The sequence below is a fragment of the Anomaloglossus baeobatrachus genome, chromosome 9, assembly GCF_048569485.1.
Source record: "Anomaloglossus baeobatrachus isolate aAnoBae1 chromosome 9, aAnoBae1.hap1, whole genome shotgun sequence".
Taxonomy (NCBI): Eukaryota; Metazoa; Chordata; class Amphibia; order Anura; family Aromobatidae; genus Anomaloglossus; species Anomaloglossus baeobatrachus.
In genome coordinates, this window is record NC_134361.1 from 226,526,229 (window position 1) to 226,546,164 (window position 19,936).

At 48.8% G+C, this 19,936-nt stretch overlaps 1 protein-coding gene across 1 annotated transcript in view; it reads right to left on the reverse strand.

Annotated features, from left to right (window-relative positions):
- ADAMTS13 (ADAM metallopeptidase with thrombospondin type 1 motif 13) overlaps positions 1-19,936 on the reverse strand; it is a 44,975-nt gene that overhangs the window by 9,989 nt on the left and 15,050 nt on the right. The window contains exons 12-25 of the mRNA XM_075324676.1: positions 18,946-19,050; positions 18,729-18,880; positions 15,695-15,758; positions 15,434-15,560; positions 14,115-14,260; positions 12,496-12,616; positions 12,252-12,332; positions 9,791-9,972; positions 8,617-8,752; positions 8,396-8,525; positions 8,144-8,323; positions 6,482-6,671; positions 6,297-6,396; positions 3,317-3,446 (exon numbers count right to left, since the gene is read on the reverse strand). Coding sequence (XP_075180791.1) covers positions 3,317-3,446; positions 6,297-6,396; positions 6,482-6,671; positions 8,144-8,323; positions 8,396-8,525; positions 8,617-8,752; positions 9,791-9,972; positions 12,252-12,332; positions 12,496-12,616; positions 14,115-14,260; positions 15,434-15,560; positions 15,695-15,758; positions 18,729-18,880; positions 18,946-19,050 — 1,844 coding nt within the window. The remainder of the gene's footprint in view (positions 1-3,316; positions 3,447-6,296; positions 6,397-6,481; positions 6,672-8,143; positions 8,324-8,395; positions 8,526-8,616; positions 8,753-9,790; positions 9,973-12,251; positions 12,333-12,495; positions 12,617-14,114; positions 14,261-15,433; positions 15,561-15,694; positions 15,759-18,728; positions 18,881-18,945; positions 19,051-19,936) is intronic.

Here is a 19,936-nt window from a genome sequence, read left to right on the forward strand (position 1 = left end):
GAGCCCTCGCGGGCAGGGTCCTCTCTCCTCCTGTAGACTGTGAGCCCTCGCGGGCAGGGTCCTCTCTCCTCCTGTAGAGTGTGAGCCCTCGCGGGCAGGGTCCTCTTTCCTCCTGTAGACTGTGAGCCCTCGTGGGCAGGGTCCGCTCTCCTCCTGTAGACTGTGAGCCCTCGCGGGCAGGGTCCTGTCTCCTCCTGTAGAGTGTGAGCCCTCGCGGGCAGGGTCCTCTCTCCTCCTGTAGACTGTGAGCCCTTGCGGGCAGGGTCCTCTCTCCTCCTGTAGACTGTGAGCCCTCGCGGGCAGGGTCCTGTCTCCTCCTGTAGACTGTGAGCCCTCACGGGCATGGTCCGCTCTCCTCCTGTAGACTGTGAGCCCTCGCGGGCAGGGTCCTCTCTCCTCCTGTAGACTGTGAGCCCTTGCGAGCAGGGTCCTCTCTCCTCCTGTAGACTGTGAGCCCTCGCGGGCAGGGTCCTCTCTCCTCCTGTAGACTGTGATCCCTCGCGGGCAGGGTCCGCTCTCCTCCTGTAGACTGTGAGCCCTCACGGGCAGGGTCCTCTCTCCTCCTGTAGACTGTGAGCCCTCGCGGGCAGGGTCCTCTCTCCTCCTGTAGAGTGTGAGCCCTCGCGGGCAGGGTCCTCTCTCCTCCTGTAGACTGTGAGCCCTCGCGGGCAGGGTCCTCTCTCCTCCTATACCAGTCTGTTTTGTACTGTTAATGATTGTTGTACGTATACCCTCTTTCACTTGTAAAGCGCCATGGAATAAATGGCGCTATAATAATAAATAATAATAATAGCCCTGGCCGAGTTTATATTTCTACAGGCGATTTCTGGTAAAAATAACAATTTTTTTGTTGTGCCATAACAAACTTCGGAAAGTCCTGTCAACCAAGAGTTCCCAACCAACGCGTTTCGGAGATAATATCCTCCTTCATCAGGTATCCGTAAATTCCATAGTATCAGTGGTTCTTTATTAAAAAAAAAAGCCACTAGTAGTGGTGAACCACACAGGACTATCAGCAACTTTATGATTCCCGGCAATCAATTATATCAGTTACTATTTGATTTTACCTATATTAAGACAGATGGGGGACATTTTTGGGGCATTACCCATCCTGTAGAATATCTTGCACACAGTTAGGATCATATCTCCAGTACTGTTTTAGGTGGAATGTTTAAAGGGGTTGCCCAGGCTTTGGATGAAAGTCTGCAGTCACTCTATTTGAGTGGAAACGTCTGAATCTTGACTGTGTGCAATGCACACTCTCTCCGATATTGCCCATGAGAGCGGGCAAATTGCATACTTGTAGTCTCGTGCCAACTAGATGTGCTTGTCCTCTCTCAATAGACGGGCACTGAGAGAAGCTGATCACATCTAGTAGGTATGTGTCCAGAAGTGTGCAAATCACATACTTGCAGTCACTTGCCAACTAGACATACTTTTCCTCTTTCAATAGAAGGGCACTGAGGGAAACTGATCATGTCTAGTAGGTATGTGTCCGGAAGTATGCAAATCACATGTGGTCACGTGCCAACTAGTCGTGCTCGTCCTCTCTCAATAGAAGGGCACCGAGCAAAGCCGATCACGTCTAGTAGGTATGTGTTCAGAATTTTGCAAATCGCATACTTGCAGTCACGTGCCGACTAGACATGCTTTTCCTCTGTCAATAGAAGGGCACTGAGGGAAGCCGATCATGTCTAGTAGGTATGTGTCCGGAAGTATGCAAATCACATACTTGTGGTCACGTGCCAACTAGATATGCTCATCCTTTTTCAATAGAAGGGCACTGAGTGAAGCCTATCACATCTAGTAGGTATGTGTCCGGAAGTATGCAAATCACATACTTGCGGTCATGTGCCAACTAGATGTGCTTGTTGTCTCTCAATAGGAGGACAGTGAATGAAGCCTATCACATCTAATAGGTATGTGTCCGAAAGTATGCAAATCACATGTGGTCACGTGCAAACTAGTCGTGCTCGTCCTCTCTCAATAGAAGGGCACCGAGCAAAGCCGATGACGTCTAGTAGGTATGTGTCCAGAATATTGCAAATCACATACTTGCAGTCACGTGCCGACTAGACATGCTTGTCCTCTATCAATAGAAGGGCACTGAGGGAAGCCAATCATGTCTAGTAGGTATGTGTCCGGAAGTATGCAAATCACATACTGTACTTGTAGTCACATGCCAACTAGATGTGCTCGTCCTCTCTCAATAAAAGGGCACTGAGGGAAGCCGATCATGTCTAGTAGGTATGTGTCCGGAAGTATGCAAATCACATACTTGTGGTCACGTGCCGACTAGACGTGCTCGTCCTCTCTCAATAAAAGGGCACTGAGGGAAGCCGATCATGTCTAGTAGGTATGTGTCCGGAAGTATGCAAATCACATACTTGTGGTCACGTGCCGACTAGACGTGCTCGTCCTCTCTCAATAAAAGGGCACTGAGGGAAGCCGATCATGTCTAGTAGGTATGTGTCCGGAAGTATGCAAATCACATACTTGTGGTCACGTGCCGACTAGACGTGCTCGTCCTCTCTCAATAGAAGGGCACTGAGAGAAGCCAATCACGTCTAGTAGGTATGTGTCCAGAATATTGCAAATCACATACTTGTGGTCACGTGCCGACTAGACGTGCTCGTCCTCTCTCAATAGAAGGGCACTGAGAGAAGCCGATCACATCTAATAGGTATGTGTCCGGAAGTATGCGAATCACATACTTGTGGTCACGTGCCGACTAGACGTGCTCGTCCTCTCTCAATAGAAGGGCACTGAGGAAAGCTGATCATGTCTAGTAGGTATGTGTCCGGAAGTGTACAATTTGCAAGTGCTCTGCGCGCTGTCAGGATTTATAAGTCTGCAGTCACATAGAGTAATTGGAGACTTTCATCACAATCCTTGACGACCCCTTTAGCAGCAAGGTATTACTTTGATCGATATTAAATGACTCTGAGAGCTCCGCACTTCATGGTTCTTTGTCTTTATTCTTAGTTACTTATATACAAGCGCAATTTGTTTTTGGTTCTATATAGTTTTCATTGATCACGCACAATGGCAGGCAGTGCGTCATTTCTTCCAGCTGTGTATATTTATGTGGGAACGCCGGTGTATTCAGTATACAGGTCACTACTATTACAATAGGGTCAGAACTCTACGGAGAAGTGTCAGGTGACAATTCCCAGACAAGTCCTGCCACCACAAACATTTGTACCAATTCTCCGAGGCCAGTAGTTACCTTCCTGTGCCCTATCCTTTTTTTGACATAATGAGTAATATAGTTAGAAACCGCAAAATAATAGGAAAATACATTGGATTTCATTACTCTGGAGGACAACTTTGGGGCTGACATGGCTTCTGCTGCGTCTCCGGCTTCAATGTTTGGTTACAGTTCTCCTCCGATGTCTCCTCTTTGGCATAAAAATCAACACAAATATAGCGACTCTCTGAACTACCTAAGGAATACATAAAATAATTATTACATAGGATTATACATCTGTCCAAATGTAAAAATGTACTTTAATGTAGCTGTGTGATGCTGGATACTATGTGGTAGATGGCGCTAAGTACTACTTGCGTGTAGATTGAATGGAGAGGTAGTCAAAGCAAGACGGGGTCAAAAACCAGGAAGACACAACAGGATGCAGGGAGCAGACAGAGACGATATCAAGATACAAGCCGAAGGTCGGAATACCAGGAGAGTACGTGTAAGATGCAGGGAGCAGACAGAGACGATATCAAGATACAAGCCGAAGGTCGGTAATACCAGGAGAGTACGTGTAAGATGCAGGGAGCAGACAGAGACGATATCAAGATACAAGCCGAAGGTCGGAATACCAGGAGAGTATGTGTAAGATGCAGGGAGCAGACAGAGACGATATCAAGATACAAGACGAAGGTCGGAATACCAGGAGAGTACGTGTAAGATGCAGGGAGCAGACAGAGACGATATCAAGATACAAGCCGAAGGTCGGAATACCAGGAGAGTACGTGTAAGATGCAGGGAGCAGACAGAGACGATATCAAGATACAAGCCGAAGGTCGGAATACCAGGAGCGTATGTGTAAGATGCAGGGAGCAGACAGAGACGATATCAAGATACAAGCCGAAGGTCGGAATACCAGGAGAGTACGTGTAAGATGCAGGGAGCAGACAGAGACGATATCAAGATACAAGCCGAAGGTCGGAATACCAGGAGAGTACGTGTAAGATGCAGGGAGCAGACAGAGACGATATCAAGATACAAGCCGAAGGTCGGAATACCAGGAGAGTACGTGTAAGATGCAGGGAGCAGACAGAGACGATATCAAGATACAAGCCGAAGGTCGGAATACCAGGAGAGTACATGTAAGATGCAGGGAGCAGGCAGAGACGATATCAAGATACAAGCCGAAGGTCGGAATACCAGGAGAGTATGTGTAAGATGCAGGGAGCAGACAGAGACGATATCAAGATACAAGCCGAAGGTCGGTAATACCAGGAGAGTACGTGTAAGATGCAGGGAGCAGACAGAGACGATATCAAGATACAAGACGAAGGTCGGAATACCAGGAGAGTACGTGTAAGATGCAGGGAGCAGACAGAGACGATATCAAGATACAAGCCGAAGGTCGGAATACCAGGAGAGTACGTGTAAGATGCAGGGAGCAGACAGAGACGATATCAAGATACAAGCCGAAGGTCGGTAATACCAGGAGAGTACGTGTAAGATGCAGGGAGCAGACAGAGACGATACCAAGATACAAGCCGAAGGTCGGAATACCAGGAGCGTATGTGTAAGATGCAGGGAGCAGACAGAGACGATATCAAGATACAAGCCGAAGGTCGGAATACCAGGAGAGTACGTGTAAGATGCAGGGAGCAGACAGAGACGATATCAAGATACAAGCCGAAGGTCGGAATACCAGGAGCGTATGTGTAAGATGCAGGGAGCAGACAGAGACGATATCAAGATACAAGCCGAAGGTCGGAATACCAGGAGAGTACGTGTAAGATGCAGGGAGCAGGAGGAGACGATATCAAGATACAAGCCGAAGGTCGGAATATCAGGAGAGTACGTGAAGATTCAGGGAGCAGACAGAGACGATATCAAGATACAAGCCGAAGGTCGGAATACCAGGAGAGTACGTGTAAGATGCAGGGAGCAGACAGAGACGATATCAAGATACAAGCCGAAGGTCGGAATACCAGGAGCGTATGTGTAAGATGCAGGGAGCAGACAGAGACGATATCAAGATACAAGCCGAAGGTCGGAATACCAGGAGAGTACGTGTAAGATGCAGGGAGCAGGAGGAGACGATATCAAGATACAAGCCGAAGGTCGGAATATCAGGAGAGTACGTGAAGATTCAGGGAGCAGACAGAGACGATATCAAGATACAAGCCGAAGGTCGGAATACCAGGAGAGTACGTGTAAGATGCAGGGAGCAGACAGAGACAATATCAAGATACAAGCCGAAGGTCGGAATACCAGGAGCGTATGTGTAAGATGCAGGGAGCAGACAGAGACGATATCAAGATACAAGCCGAAGGTCGGAATACCAGGAGAGTACGTGTAAGATGCAGGGAGCAGGAGGAGACGATATCAAGATACAAGCCGAAGGTCGGAATATCAGGAGAGTACGTGAAGATTCAGGGAGCAGACAGAGACGATATCAAGATACAAGCCGAAGGTCGGAATACCAGGAGAGTACGTGTAAGATGCAGGGAGCTGAAGGAGACATGATCTGGAGAGGGTCCGAGGTCAGAAGCCAGGAGAGTACGAGAAACTCAGGGGTTGTGAGCAGAGCAGAGTCAACTATAGTCCAGGGTCGAGAAGTCAAGATCAAATAACTGTACATAAACGAGAGCCAGGAGCACTTACTGCAGAACCAGGAAGTACGACTGGCGATGTTCCGGCGAGCATACTCCCTAAAGAAGCAGAGCAATCACCCGAAACGAGGAGCATCTGAGAAAGCCCCTCCCAGTGCTGAGAAACAACCCATCCACAGGAGCACCTAAACCTGCAAAACGCTCTGCACAACGGAACAGGCAAGTACCGGCTCTGCAGCAGAGCAAGGCAGAAGATAACAGAGCACAAGATGCTCCGCACATAGGAACCATGACAGCTGATGGTACTTAGGCTTTACTCCCTCGTATTTCCACAGTCTACATAGGATCCCGGATAGTGATGAAGACTTTACCAACCCCAGCAGAACTTGTCACTGATAGACTTTTAGTTCCTAGTCGTTAACTTAAGGCTCAGTCTCTAATTACGAATTGTTGATTGAGCCAAGGCTAATGTCACCAAATCCAGGACTACTTACCGGTACCACACGTGACGGAGCACTCGCCCTGGACTGGACTCCACACATACACGTTTGTCCTCTTCCTGCCGTTGGAATCTTTATTTACAGAAGATATGATCTATGGCAAGAACACAACCAACATCCAAATCTATTCAGTGTAATTTAGCATTTTTTGTTGAGCCTCAGCTGGACATGATACTTACTCTATCCCAGCCGACGGGACATACGCTGACCACACACGGGACCAGGGTTGTCGGCCTCTCCTGCCCTTCGCAATTGGAGTCATCTACTACCACTTTCAAACCAAATTGTGACCGCAGGCAAGAAACGTTACGCTCTGCCAGACCTGAGCCACAGACCGCTGAGCAAGGACCGGGCTCCGACACTTCCCACCTAAAAAGAGAAAAAGACTTTATCTCCCAAAGTAACCATATTCTTCAGCTCCGTCAGTTTGTCTGGGAGGCCGCAGTGATTGGTCACGTTTTCTAATGTGACTGTGCACTGCGACCTCAGGATGTAGCAGAGCCTCCAGCTGTCTGCTTTATCGGCGTTGGATATCAAACTATGACCCTAGACCTTTTTTTCCAATTATTTATTTATTTTTGCACTCCACTTCGGGGAACCAAGCAGCTAGTTTGACTGCAACCAATTACAGAGGCTGTCACAGAGGGTGGACGGCGGAAGCAGTGAATATTCATGAGATTTAATGAGCGGACCCGTAAACAGTGTTACAGCCAGGCGGACACCCGTTAAGTATAATTGTCCTGCTTCGTTTTGCAGCTGCCTAGCCCTTACTAACACCATTTTATAACACTTAAGGCCAGGTCGCTTAGACTTAAATGGGGTCAAGCTTGGGAGTTAAAATTCAACATGTCCTATCCTTTTTACCACCTTTTTTTTGGGTGGTTCTTTGTGTGTAAGATAGTGAACCGGTTGTGCTAAAATCTTCTGTGTTTGGCCAACCTTTCCTAAAAAGATCATGCAGTGTGATGAACTAACACTAGGTGTCACCAGATGCAACTAGCGACGGGGAAGACAAACAAACTGGAGGTCAGGAGCCAGGAGGTCACATATGGAACACAGGGATGAAGCAAAGCCAAGGTCAGAGAACAAGCCAGAGGTCAAAAGCCAGGAAGTCACGTAAGGTACACTGGGGGGAAGCAGAGCCGAGGTCAGGGTACAAGCCGGAGGTCAGAAGCCAGGAAGTCACGTAAGGTACACTGGGGAAAAGCAGAGCCGAGGTCTGGGTACAAGCCAGAGGTCAGAAGCCAGGAAGTCACGTAAGGTACACTGGGGAAAAGCAGAGCCGAGGTCTGGGTACAAGCCAGAGGTCAGAAGCCAGGAAGTCACGTAAGATACGCTGGGGAAAAGCAGAGCCGAGGTCTGGGTACCAGCCGGAGGTCAGAAGCCAAGAAGTCAAGTAAGGTACACTGGGGAAAAGCAGAGCCGAGGTCTGGGTACAAGCCGGAGGTGAGGAGCCTGGGAACAATGTCAGAGTCAGGGACACAACAGAGAGGGGTAACAAAAGGTTCGGGGTAGGAGCACAAGATCAAAGCAGAAACGGGAGCCAGAGCACTTACTGCAGGCAGGAACTACGGCTGGTGGCCTTCCGGGTGAGGTCGCTCCCTAATAAAGCAGAGCAATCACCCAGAACGAGACGCCTGGAGAGAGGCCCCTCCCAACACCAGCACAGGGACCGAGGACGGGAACCACCCATCCACCAGCGCAAAATACAAAACTGAACACCGGTTCTACTGGAGAGCAGAGCACCACGGATCAGAACCATGACATGCAGTTGATGCAACCATAGCAGTCCTGAAAAATCAGTCCTCATTAATGCATAGCTTGTAATTTCATAGCAATACCTTGCAGGACAGGCCTGAGGATTACAGGTAGTGAAGGCCTCAGGTCTAGGTGTGTGGCCGCAGTACCGATCAGATACTATTGCCTCCATATCATTTTGCTTTTGGACACAGTGCACTGTCCTCAGCACGATGCCACCTCCACAGGAAACCGTACAGGGGGAAGATACCTTCACATCCCACCTAGAAATGAAGAAAAAGTCAACATGACTAATTATGGCCCAGAGAAGGCTTCAGAGGTCTCCGCATTAATACCTTGGAGGGCACGGATCGTCTCCGCAGCGTTCCTTAGCAGGTCTGATAAAGTTAGAATCATTACATAATTTGGATTCAACCATCTCTTGGAGCATATGGTAAAAGCATTCTTGGGTTACCATCTGTACACCTAAAAGGAAGAAGGAGTACAATTCATTACCATTGGCTATAAAATGCAGAAACTGATAGGACTTTTATACAGTATGGATTAATAGTCATACCGCCACCGCAAGTTGCTGAGCACGGTCCACGTACTGACATCCATGAGTAAGAATGGTCTTTCTTAGGAACATAATAGCTGTATCTAATGTCAGGACTTGTACTCTCTCCATATTCTGGACCATATATTCTGTAAACCTATAAAAATAAATAGTGATGAGCAAAAAAATTCACACTATCTTGGTCTGTCATCTATTCAGATACTCCATACTAGCTGGACGAGGACAGTGCATACTTTCTTGGCTCAGATTTTGGGTGCCTCTTGCAATTACAAGTCCTCCAAAGTGTCCTAACTATCACACGGTGTTTGGCTCTAAACTCACCGAGTGATGCTGTCCACCCTGCAGAATTTGACACGCCACACTATGCCTCCTTTGGTGCTTATGAGTTACACAGACAGGCTCAGGAGTTGACCTGCTGTGTTCTCAATAGTGATCTGGCTTATAAGAGTTAATTTCTGCTTGCCTGTTGGTTACCTCTTGGATCACATGTTGTGGCAGACCTATCAAAGTCACTCCCTGCCTTTTTAAGTTGGTGGAGCCTATCTTCACATGCCGACTATAGCTTTTGCTAAACCGGTCTGTGTGCGGTTGTATCTAAGTCCTGCTGGTGATTGAATTACTTTGTGCGTGCAGTAGTTGTGGAGTTCCGTGGTTTTCTCCCTGCTCTTATTTTCCTCATAAGCTTTTTGTGTCTTATACCTCTGTGTTTGTGTGCACCATGAAATAGAGATTTGGTTTCCCCTGTTTGTCTATTTCTGTTGGCTTTATCACTCCTGCCCCAGCCCTCCCCAGGGCTTGGGGGGTATAAGATTAAGGCTGGTGAGGAGCAGGGCAAGGAAAGTGGCCCAGATATCCTCACCATCACGGGTAACCTTGGGATTAGCAATAGCTATTGTCCCATAGCCAGAGGGCCAGACTAGGAGCCCCTGTCCCCTGTTCTCCACCGTGTCGTGGTGCAACGTCTTGAAATTGTGAGGGCTAAATAATTGCAAGAGGCGCTCAGGAGGTCAGAATTCAAGTATTGACCAAAGAAGTTCTCAGAGCTCTGGTGCAGCTGCCATGTAGTATATAAATGGACGCCGGACCTGTTTAGTGCAAAGCTTTTTGCTCATCTCTAAAAACAAGCCAACACTAATATCCAATCGAATAATTTCCATATCATGTGGAATAATACCTGTATCTCTATCTCGGATGTTGTTGGACCATCAATACTGATCTTTTCCTGATGAGGAAGCTTCTCAGGAGTAAGAAACAGTCTGTACTTCATCTGTTCATCTTCCAACATTGAAGGATGGGTGACATTCATGGAGATACTTTTCTTTCCGGCTACAATATACTCCGCGTTTTCCTTTACAGCTGTACAAGAGTCGAAAAGTAGTTGAAGACTCCAGTAGTTTGGGCTTTTTACCCGAGGTCAAACCCCATATATCCTTGATGTCGATCACCGTAATGTATGAACATCTAAATCTCCTTTCGAAAAGTTGAGAAAAAGCTAAAAAGGATAATAGGAGCTACTATTCACAACCACCAGGGGGCGCAGGTACATAGGCGAGATGTAGAGCTCCTAGGTGTAATACGGTGTCTGCCCACTAGATGTCACCAGTACCTAGACTGGGAGGTAGCAGAATGGTCGTACACGCCGAGAGTCAGAGCCAGGAGGTCACGTCAGTACAAAGGAGGAAGAGGAGCCGAAGTCATGTGGAAGCCTAAGGTCAGTAGCCGGGAGGTAACATCAGATACAGATGGAGATCAGAACCGTAGTCAGAGAGCAAGCCGGGGTCAGAAGCCAAAGGGGAATGTCAGTACAAAGGGGGGAAGCGGGACTGAGGAAACAAGACAAGCGGAGGGTCAGGAAGTCAGGGAGCACAGACAATATGGACGGCGCGGTGGACAGGGAGAATTCACGGGAACCAAAAGCGCACCCTGCAGAACAAGAACTATCACTAGTGAATTTCCAGTGGAAGCAGCCCAAAGATAAAGCAAGGTGATTACTACCAGCCCTGCCCACCGGCAAGGACCCAGGAAATACAAACAACCGAGCAATAGCCAAAACCCAATGGCTCTGCAAGGAGCAGAACCACAGGTGAATCGTGACGCACTCCTTCTAAACCACAACACATGGGCGTAACTGCCAGGGTAGTAGTTGCAGCTGCTATGGGGCACAGCAACGTAGGGGATCTACCCATCTACACTCATACGGTGCAGTTAGGGATGAGTTTGGGCAAATGAAATTTTAATGTGGCCCCATTCTAAGCTTAATTAAGAGCCCCATAGTTATTACTGCTGTATTCCTTAGCTCTTCTCTGCTGCATTAGTGCACTGCATAGCTATATACAGTAAATCGATTACCGCATTGTGATATTGTGTGTTCATTACATCTGCAAGTGACATTGTGACATCACTGTGTGTATTATCCCTGTACTGTGTGTAGGGATACGGCTCACTCGGCGACGTTTGAGGTAAGCACGGAAGGAGAACCATCTAGGTTGTTTTTATTAAAACTGCATAGCCACATGCAAGGAAAATAAACAGCCTTTATTGGCAGGGAAATGGTCCACAGTCTTAACACTGGCACTTCAGTATTAGACCAGCATACACGTCCAAACAATGAGACTTCACACAGGAGGACTTGCTACCTCCACACACTGACACCTGATGAATCCACCTGGACTTCCTTATTTCCACCATACCACGCCCTGGGGTGAGGATATGTGGCAGCCAGTGCCACCCACCTCTCTGGCTTCTCATGAACCTGGCCCTTGTCAGCCCTGATAACCCTCTCAATATTATACATAGTGGATATGACTTCCAGGTGTCATGGTTCACTTATGGCTCTGCTCTGTGCAGAACCATTGTGTCCTAGGTGTTTTCTTGTTGTCTGTATTCTCCGGGTTCAGGATCAGTGGGACGGGCCTATTCGTTCTTGCCTCGTTGCGGGTGATCGCTCTGCCTTATCTTGGAACTGTTTCACCCGGATCCCCGCCAGTGATAGTTCCTGCTCTGCAGTGTACGCTTCTGGTTTTTATAAGTTATTCTGATCTTGTCCCGTTACCTTCCATCCCATTCCCTGACCTCCGTCCCTCTCGTAATTGTCTGTTCTCCCTGTCTCCCTGACCCATGACCTGTTTTGTGACCCAGGCCTCGCTCTTTCCTCTGTATTTTTGTGTCCTTTTGGCTTCCGACTCCGGCTTGTCCTCAGACCACGGCTCTGCTCCCTTTGTGTGTCTGAGGCTACTTCCTGGCTTACAGACCACCGGCTTGCACGTAACCTCTTCATCTCTTGCTCTTCTGTACTGTCGTGACCTCCCGGCTTCTGACACTCGGGTTGATTGACTACTCTGCAGAGCGTCCCCGCCTTGGTGCTAGTGACCCCTAGCGGGAAAGCGCTTCACTTCACCTAGGAACTCTACACCATTCCAGTGTACCTGCGCCCCCTGGTGGTGAGCGTTACACCGGGCTTACATCACAGAGGATAACCACCTCTGTGATACATATCTCCCCTACATGACGTGTCCATCTGCCATAATACCTGTTACATCACTGTGTGTATTATCTCTGTACTGTCACATCACTGTTTATTTTTCAAGCATTTTGGCATCACTTTCATCCCAAAATTATGGAACTCCTTCACTTACCCAAATGTGTGAAAAGAGGTTTTCGGTTAGTCACTTGTATGGTCATGGAGCCGGCAGGAATTGTGAGAAAGGTCACATACGCTGCAACACAACAAATTGTAGAATTATGTCAACAAATCCAAACTAGGACAATAGTTTATGTACTATACAGGTAGCCCCAAGGGTGCTATTGGGGCTGTTAAAGAGGTGGTTATGACTTATACAAAAACATGTGACATTATGTAGTAGATTTTTTGTCACTCACCGCCAGCTATCCCTTCACCGAAGGTCCCACTGACTCTACTGCACGTGCCATTGTCTCCATCACATACCCGGCATTGGTCCATCACCAACCCAGAATCCATGACTCCGTCACAGCCAAAGACCTGAGCAAGACACCTGTATTACACACAGGGCAATTTCAGAAGAATCGCTTCCCACCTACTCCTGTAGTAGGTCTATATGGTATTCTAAAAGATTTTACCTTGCAATGCAATAACACAGTGCGATGGTGTGATATTGTGGGTTGTGTATCATTTTGTGTAGGTTCGTATTCTAGGTGTGGTGCTCTGTCCATTCTGTGTATTCCTTGTGTGTACATTGTCCTGTTTGCAGGTTAATCACCCCCTGCAGTGCTTTTGTACCTAAAGCTGGTGTCACACATAACGACGACGACAACGACGTCGCTGCTACGTCACCATTTTCTGTGACGTTGCAGCGACGTCCCGTCGCTGTCGCTGTGTGTGACATCCAGCAACGACCTGGCCCCTGCTGTGAGGTCGCCGGTCGTTGCTGAATGTCCAGCTTCATTTTTTGGTCGTCACTCTCCCGCTGTGACACACACATCGCTGTGTGTGACAGCGAGAGAGCGACGAAATGAAGCGATCAGGAGCCGGCACTGGCAGCTGCGGTAAGCTGTAACCAGCGTAAACATCGGGTAACCAAGGGAAGACCTTTCCCTGGTTACCCGATGTTTACGCTGGTTACCGGCCTCCGCTCTTGCTGCCAGTGCCGGCTCCTGCACTGTGACATGTGGCTGCAGTATACATCGGGTAATTAACCCGATGTATACTGTAGCAAGGAGAGCAAGGAGCCAGCGCTAAGCAGTGCGCGCGGCTCCCTGCTCTCTGCACTGTGACATGTAGCTGCAGCACACATCGGGTTAATTAACCCGATGTGTGCTGCAGGAGAGCAAGGAGCCAGCGCTAAGCGCGGCTCCCTGCTCTCTGAACTGTGACATGTAGCTGCAGCACACATCGGGTTAATTAACCCGATGTGTGCTGCAGGAGAGCAAGGAGCCAGCGCTAAGCGCGGCTCCCTGCTCTCTGAACATGTAGCACAGCGACCTTATGATCGCTGCTTCTGCTGTGTTTGACAGCTAAGCAGCGATCATAACAGCGACTTACAAGGTCGCTGTTACGTCACCGAAAATGGTGACGTAACAGCGACGTCGTTGTCGCTGTCGTTTAGTGTGACACCAGCTTAAGTCTGGGGGAAGGGGGCCTGGAATCCACCTAAACTCTCTGCTTTCCTGGGGGGGATTATTCATTCTAGCTGAGAAAGACAAGAGAGAAGGAGTAAGATTGATCCTCTGAGAGAGAAGCTGACACCCCACAGAGACTGTGAGAAACCCCAATTTCCCTGGAAAAGGACTGTTGGAGGATTGTGACTGATCCCCGGGACATTTATCCCATTACTGGACGATTTTACCCTCTTGGTGGTGGATTATTTTATGGACTTTCTGATTTGCTTGGAATAAAGAATCATTGAATTGTTAAATCATCTCTCGCTCTGTTGATTGTGTGATATCAGAGAAGGACCCCGTGACACACGGTATGACAACAGAGCTGCCTACAGTAGAGGTTTAGACACTTTGGTTCTCACCTTGCATTGTCCAGCTATGCACAGTTTGAAAACGTCATCTGCCTCGCCAGTTAGCTCACACCGTGTACCATCCATAAAAGTGTCGCCACGTTTCACCATAAAGTTCTGCCCCTGAGCACGGCACATGTGCTGGCACAATGTGTTACCTGAGGAACAACAAGGACCATTCCTGATTTAGACAAACTGTTTTGGTCACTATGCACTTAAAGGGAACCTCACTGGATGATTTTACTACCCAAGCAACTGAGATGGCTGTATAGGTCCTAGTGCAGCAATCACAATGAGACCTGTTTTGTAGAAACCTGTGGTGCCAGCGCTGAGAAATCAACCTTTGAAACCCATATGCAGATTAATCAGGAAGTGCACTTGGACCGAGACACGCCTCCAATTCATTGGTTACATTGACACGCCTCCTGATGCACTTCCTTCATAATTTTCACTGGACTTCAAAGCTTCATTTCTCAGTGTTGGCGCATCGGATTCATACAAAACAGGTATCATTCTTATTGTTATACAGAGACCTATGCAGCCATACCACTAGTTTCTCAGTAAAATCACCTTGACAGGTCGCCTTTAAGATGGTCAATTGCTTGGGAATGTGGGCCACATAGATTATCATAGGAAATCATGGATTGTAGTACTGGACATTAGTTCTGATGTGGAGCTGTGCAGCGACGTGGTATCACAAGAGGGAGACACAGAAGGAAAACCAGGGGAGATGTCAAGGAAGGCCCTGGTGATAGGGAGAGGGTTCACCACCTAACAAGAACCTGTGGCTCTCCCTATCATGCCTAGACAGGCCATCCCCCCCATGCGCCGTCACGTGCCTTAGCTATTCCTGAATAGTTAGTAAGGCAGCAAGACACTAGTCCCACTACTACAATAAGATAACAAGAGAAAGGTAAGACAAATGGATGGGGAAAGACACAACAAATAGCAATCTGAAGTTTCTTCAACAGGAGACTTCTAAGCTGCAACTAAAACAACATCTCAGCTTCTCTAGAGACTGGCTCCTTCAAAGTGGTCAGTATAGAAATTCTATCACCGGCATGGAGTAAAGCCAGGAGTGGGTAAATATAGCTGAAGGGCGTGATGACAAAATGCTGCAGCTGTGATAAGGCTATGAGTAATCACAGCCGGAAGGGAAAGAGCCCTTAAACCTTTCAGCATCAACTGAAAGTAAATCCACTCCAACACGAGATGTAACCTGCGGACTTGACACACGTGGCCATAAATCTGTTTACTAGTGATAATGTTAAGATATGCACCACTACGCATTTATGTATTACAGTAAAGACCTTAAAAATCATCCCACTCACCATGTGCAAACCCAGCCACCGACGTCCAGCGGTAGAATGAGGGTTGACCTTGAGAAAGGAAAAGCGGCTTGTCATCAGTGGCAGCGCATTGCTCGGTCATAAACCCCAGTTGGGTTGCATCACAGGCCTGAAAAAGAAATAAATACATACAGCAGTGGTCTCCAACCTGAGGTTCTCCAGCTGTTGTTTGGCTACTACTTCCAATGTGACCTGATGGGTGGATGGCCACTGGTAGACGACTCTAGATATCCTGTACTCTACCTGTGTATTACACATTTCTGCCTGAAGATTCGGACCTTCGCAGATGCGGCCACCAAATGCAGGTCTACGGGAAGAGAAAGTCCAAAATTCAAAGAATAGACATGAACCATGGTGTACAATGTAACGTTACCCAAAGTTTGCGGGGGAAAGCTCAAAGATGTTTGCTTTTTCTAAGTTTTTCGGGCACAGCTACATCTATTCAGTACCGACTACTGCATCAGGGACCCATTCAAGTAAATGGTTTTGTGGGGTTGCTGTGAATGGCCTGACCTGGCTCTGTGGCCCCGTCGGCTACAGGCAAAGAGAGTCCAAGGGGGGTGGGAGTTTGCTTTGCAGCGCCATCCGTGGTGCGCAGCCAGGGATTAGCCGCCGCTGTGAGATGCCGCTCTCCTCCAGGGCTGATGTTACCGCAGCTCAGATAATCCAGCTTCCCACAGGTGGAGCGAGCCCCGGGGAGGACGGTGGCAACGGCGGAAGGGCCATTGGCGCTGAAGCGCGGGACGGCGGCGCTGGCAAATCAGAGTCTCACACAGGGGCCGCGGTTCCAGGTGTTTTACTCACAGTTCGCGTGCTGTGCCCGCAGAGTACCGGTTATCGCCGTGATGGGCCCCAGCCGATCCCAGATGAATCAGAGGTCACCACCGTTGTTGTGAAGCATGTGAGACCTTTCTCCTTGTAGTGTGGATCCCCGTGGCGTGAAGCTACTTGGGGACCCCAGTGTCCTTGGCGTTAGTTGCCATCCCGTACGCAGGCAGCGCAAAACTTGTTATTGACTCGATCATGGCCGTGGCTCCCGTCTCTATATGCTGCTGGTGCCCCGGGACTTTTGGTGGTGGGCAATGAGACGTGAAATCCCCCTTCCCAGCAGATTTTGGTAGTCCAACGTGTAGTATGTTCTACCCTAGGGTTTCTGCACTCTGTGTTGTTCCAGTCCCCAAGGGGCTGTTGGGGCTCACCCTCCAGCTACCGAGTTGCTCCTCTGTCTCATAGCTCCACCCGGTCGTCTCCTGCTTCTCTCTCAGTCTGCCCGGTACCCGGTCGGCCCCTCTGGGGGGAGCCATTCAGCATCCCCCCAGAGGCCTTGCGCTTCTCTGCCTCAAGCTGTTCTCTCTCCTGCTCCAAACTGTTCTGAGATAAAACTCGTTCTGAATTGAAACTAAGTGTGTTTGCTCACTTCCCAGGCAGCCCCCACCTTTCTGATCACACACCAGTCTTGGGGAAAAACCCATTACTATGGTGCCCACCTGTGTTGTGTAACTACTGGCTGGCTGGAAACCACCTAAGTGTATTGTGTAAGTGAAAACCAGTGGTTAACCTTTTTGTTACCCGGGATGAGCATTGCATCTTAAGTCAGATACAATACCCTGTGGCGACTGAAGCATCAGGGGCGCCACAATAATGCAATACACAAGATTGTTGGCCATTGCTGATTGTCTGCGGGGTCAGATGTGCCATTGTAATCCAAAGGGAGGTACTATAATAGTCATTAAATGGCAAATTAATCCAAATATCTTCTGATGTGTCTCAGATCACATTGGTGGGATTTGTAAGCTCAGACCAACTTCTAAAGCCTAGTGGATGCTTATAGTGCTGGCGTCCCTGGAGGGACGCCGATTTACTCACCACGCTGACCGGATCATGTTCTCCCCCGCACTCCCCCGATCATTCACATGTGCTGCTACCTCCTTCCCTCCCGGGGCCTGTGCACGCAGCCCAGGTCTCCTGGGAGTGTGCTTAGGGCTTGCATCTGCGCATTGGCAGGCGCTCCTTTTAAAGGGCTGGCACGCTATTTCCAGGAAATGCCGGTGCTATGTATTTAAGGCACCCTCCCATTGGGGGAAGTGCCTATGCAACACCTTCAGTTAGTCAGTGTCCTGTCTGTCTAGCTAGTTGTCAGGCCTTGTTATCCCTGTGTCCGTCACCTGTACCTGTCTTTCTATATCTATCTGTCACTGCCGTGCCCAACATACCTGTCTGTACCCGACTCCCTGTCTGCCTCGGTCATCCCACCTGTACCTGCCTGCATCTGTGTCCATAACCGAGTTAGTCTCTTATCCTAGGGGTCAGCTCCCACAGTCCTGGTCACTGCCCTGGGAATGGTACCTGTCATCTACCTCGCGGTGAGCGCTTAGCTAAGCCCCTTCCAATAAAAAGGTAAGCCCGGATCCCCTATGTGCCAGGGGGTCCACTAATCCCACTCTGTCTATACACCAGCTGCGAGAGTTACAATGCTGCTTCCTTGTAGCTGTCATGTCCCCACTGGAGTCTGCTCCTGCGGCTTCTGCTCCGATCACCAGGCAACGCCGTGTTCCCGCTGTGGATGGTGCTAGGGATGGGAGAGGAGTCGTGCCAGTGGCTCCGCTCATCCACTAAGCTGGGTTTCCCTGGGACCTGCAGTACCACTGGCTGACTGTAGGTGGCGTGTATCTTCCAGCTGAAGTTACCATCATTCAGCTACAACCAATAGGAAGACACCAGACCCTTCTTATCTCCCCTCCTGTCTGCTGACCTCTGCCAGAGATAGTTCTGTATTCCTGGTTCCTGTCCCGCCCTGTTTTGTTTTGTGATTCCTGTGTGGTGACTTCTGCGTGTTTTCTGACTACCCTTCTGCCTGCTCTTTATGTACCTCGCTGCCCGATCTGGATTTGACCTATGCTTTGTTTTCTGATTACGTCCTTGCCTGCGTGATTCTGTCCCTGTTCTGCTATTCCTGGTTTGACCTTGCCTGACGACCACTCTCTTGGACTGCAGCCTTCCACAGGTAGTGATCTCCAGGGCCCTGTGTAATTCCAAATCCCTGTATAGGGGTTAAAGGGTTTCAGGTTCTCGAGGTCCTGCTTTGTGAGCGGCTTTCCTCTATCCTGTCCATTACAGCACGTCTGAGTCTGTGGATCCAGGCAGGCGTTACAGTAGCGTATCCTAAACCATTCGGATCCAAGGTGTCTGACTGCACAAATTGCAGCGGATGGAATCTACTGACACCTTTTTGGATGGAGAAAAAAAAATCAGAAAACCCCTTCAACTAGTGTGTTACCTTGGGTTGTTGCATTGACGTTTCCTGACAATTACTCCCCCTCCGCAAGTGCGGGAACAAGAAGTAAAACTGCTCCAACTAGACCAGACTCCATGCACCACTGATACCGGATTCAGCTCCGCCAGAGACGTACAGCGACCCTTATGACACCACTGAGCAAAGAACATAGATCATTAGATCGCCTTGTCTCACTAGTTACACACTCACTCAAGCTTACCTTGTTCTCTCCACACTCGGTGCCGTCAAGCAATGGGACTAGAAGACGGTTGCAGCTGGTCCGGTCATGTTGATTGATGTGACAGGAGAGGACACTACAGGTGTCCTACAAGAAACAGAAATACAAGGAAATCTTGAAACTTACCCACTAGGATGATCTCGGAGTCTCCTGAAATAGCATAGATATCCCATACTTCTGTCAGACCGCGCATGTTTTTAGCAAAAGCTGCTTGTAAGCACGGGCTCCCAGGAGATGACACCAACAGATTACAATTTATTAAACTAGTGGTACAGATAAATGTTAAAAGATGCAGAAAAGACGCAAAACGATATTCAGCAAGGTTGTCACGTGGGATGGATTGACTGGAAAAGAGCATCAAGGCTGACCTCAGACTGGGGACCCTGCACCGTTCCTCAGCTCAGAGGTACATTTGATGGTCGCGAGGTCTGAGTCGCCATCATGACCCTAACTCCTGTTCAAGCCCTGGCGTAATTCCCCTCCACTCCATCCAACCCAGGGGTGAGCCGAGACCGAACAACTAAACACGGACAGGGGAAAAAACAAAACTCGTACACACAGCAATCAAACACAAAGGAGCGACACTACGTGCACAGGGGATAATGACATAAAAGGGAGGAAGTAAACAGACATCCGGGAAGCTTCCACACCGCACAATAAGCACACCACAGATCACCAATATTGGATCACTACAAAAGACCGGAATCGCTGTACAAGCCGGAGCTATAATCGGCACTGAGTAGCAGGATCCAGTACCTTATACAGGAAGGAGACCGTTGAGATTGGTAATTAGCAACCTGAGCTCCTAGCAGAGTTCCCCAGGTCAGCAGCACTGAGGAATAGTGGACATGAAACAGCCGATGCCCGGCTCTGGCTGGACAACAAGGATACATCAGGTTGCTTGGCAGACTGCGGTGTAAAAAAAAAAGCCTGATGCCGCCGTGACACCTAAGGAGTTTGCAACCGAACATCA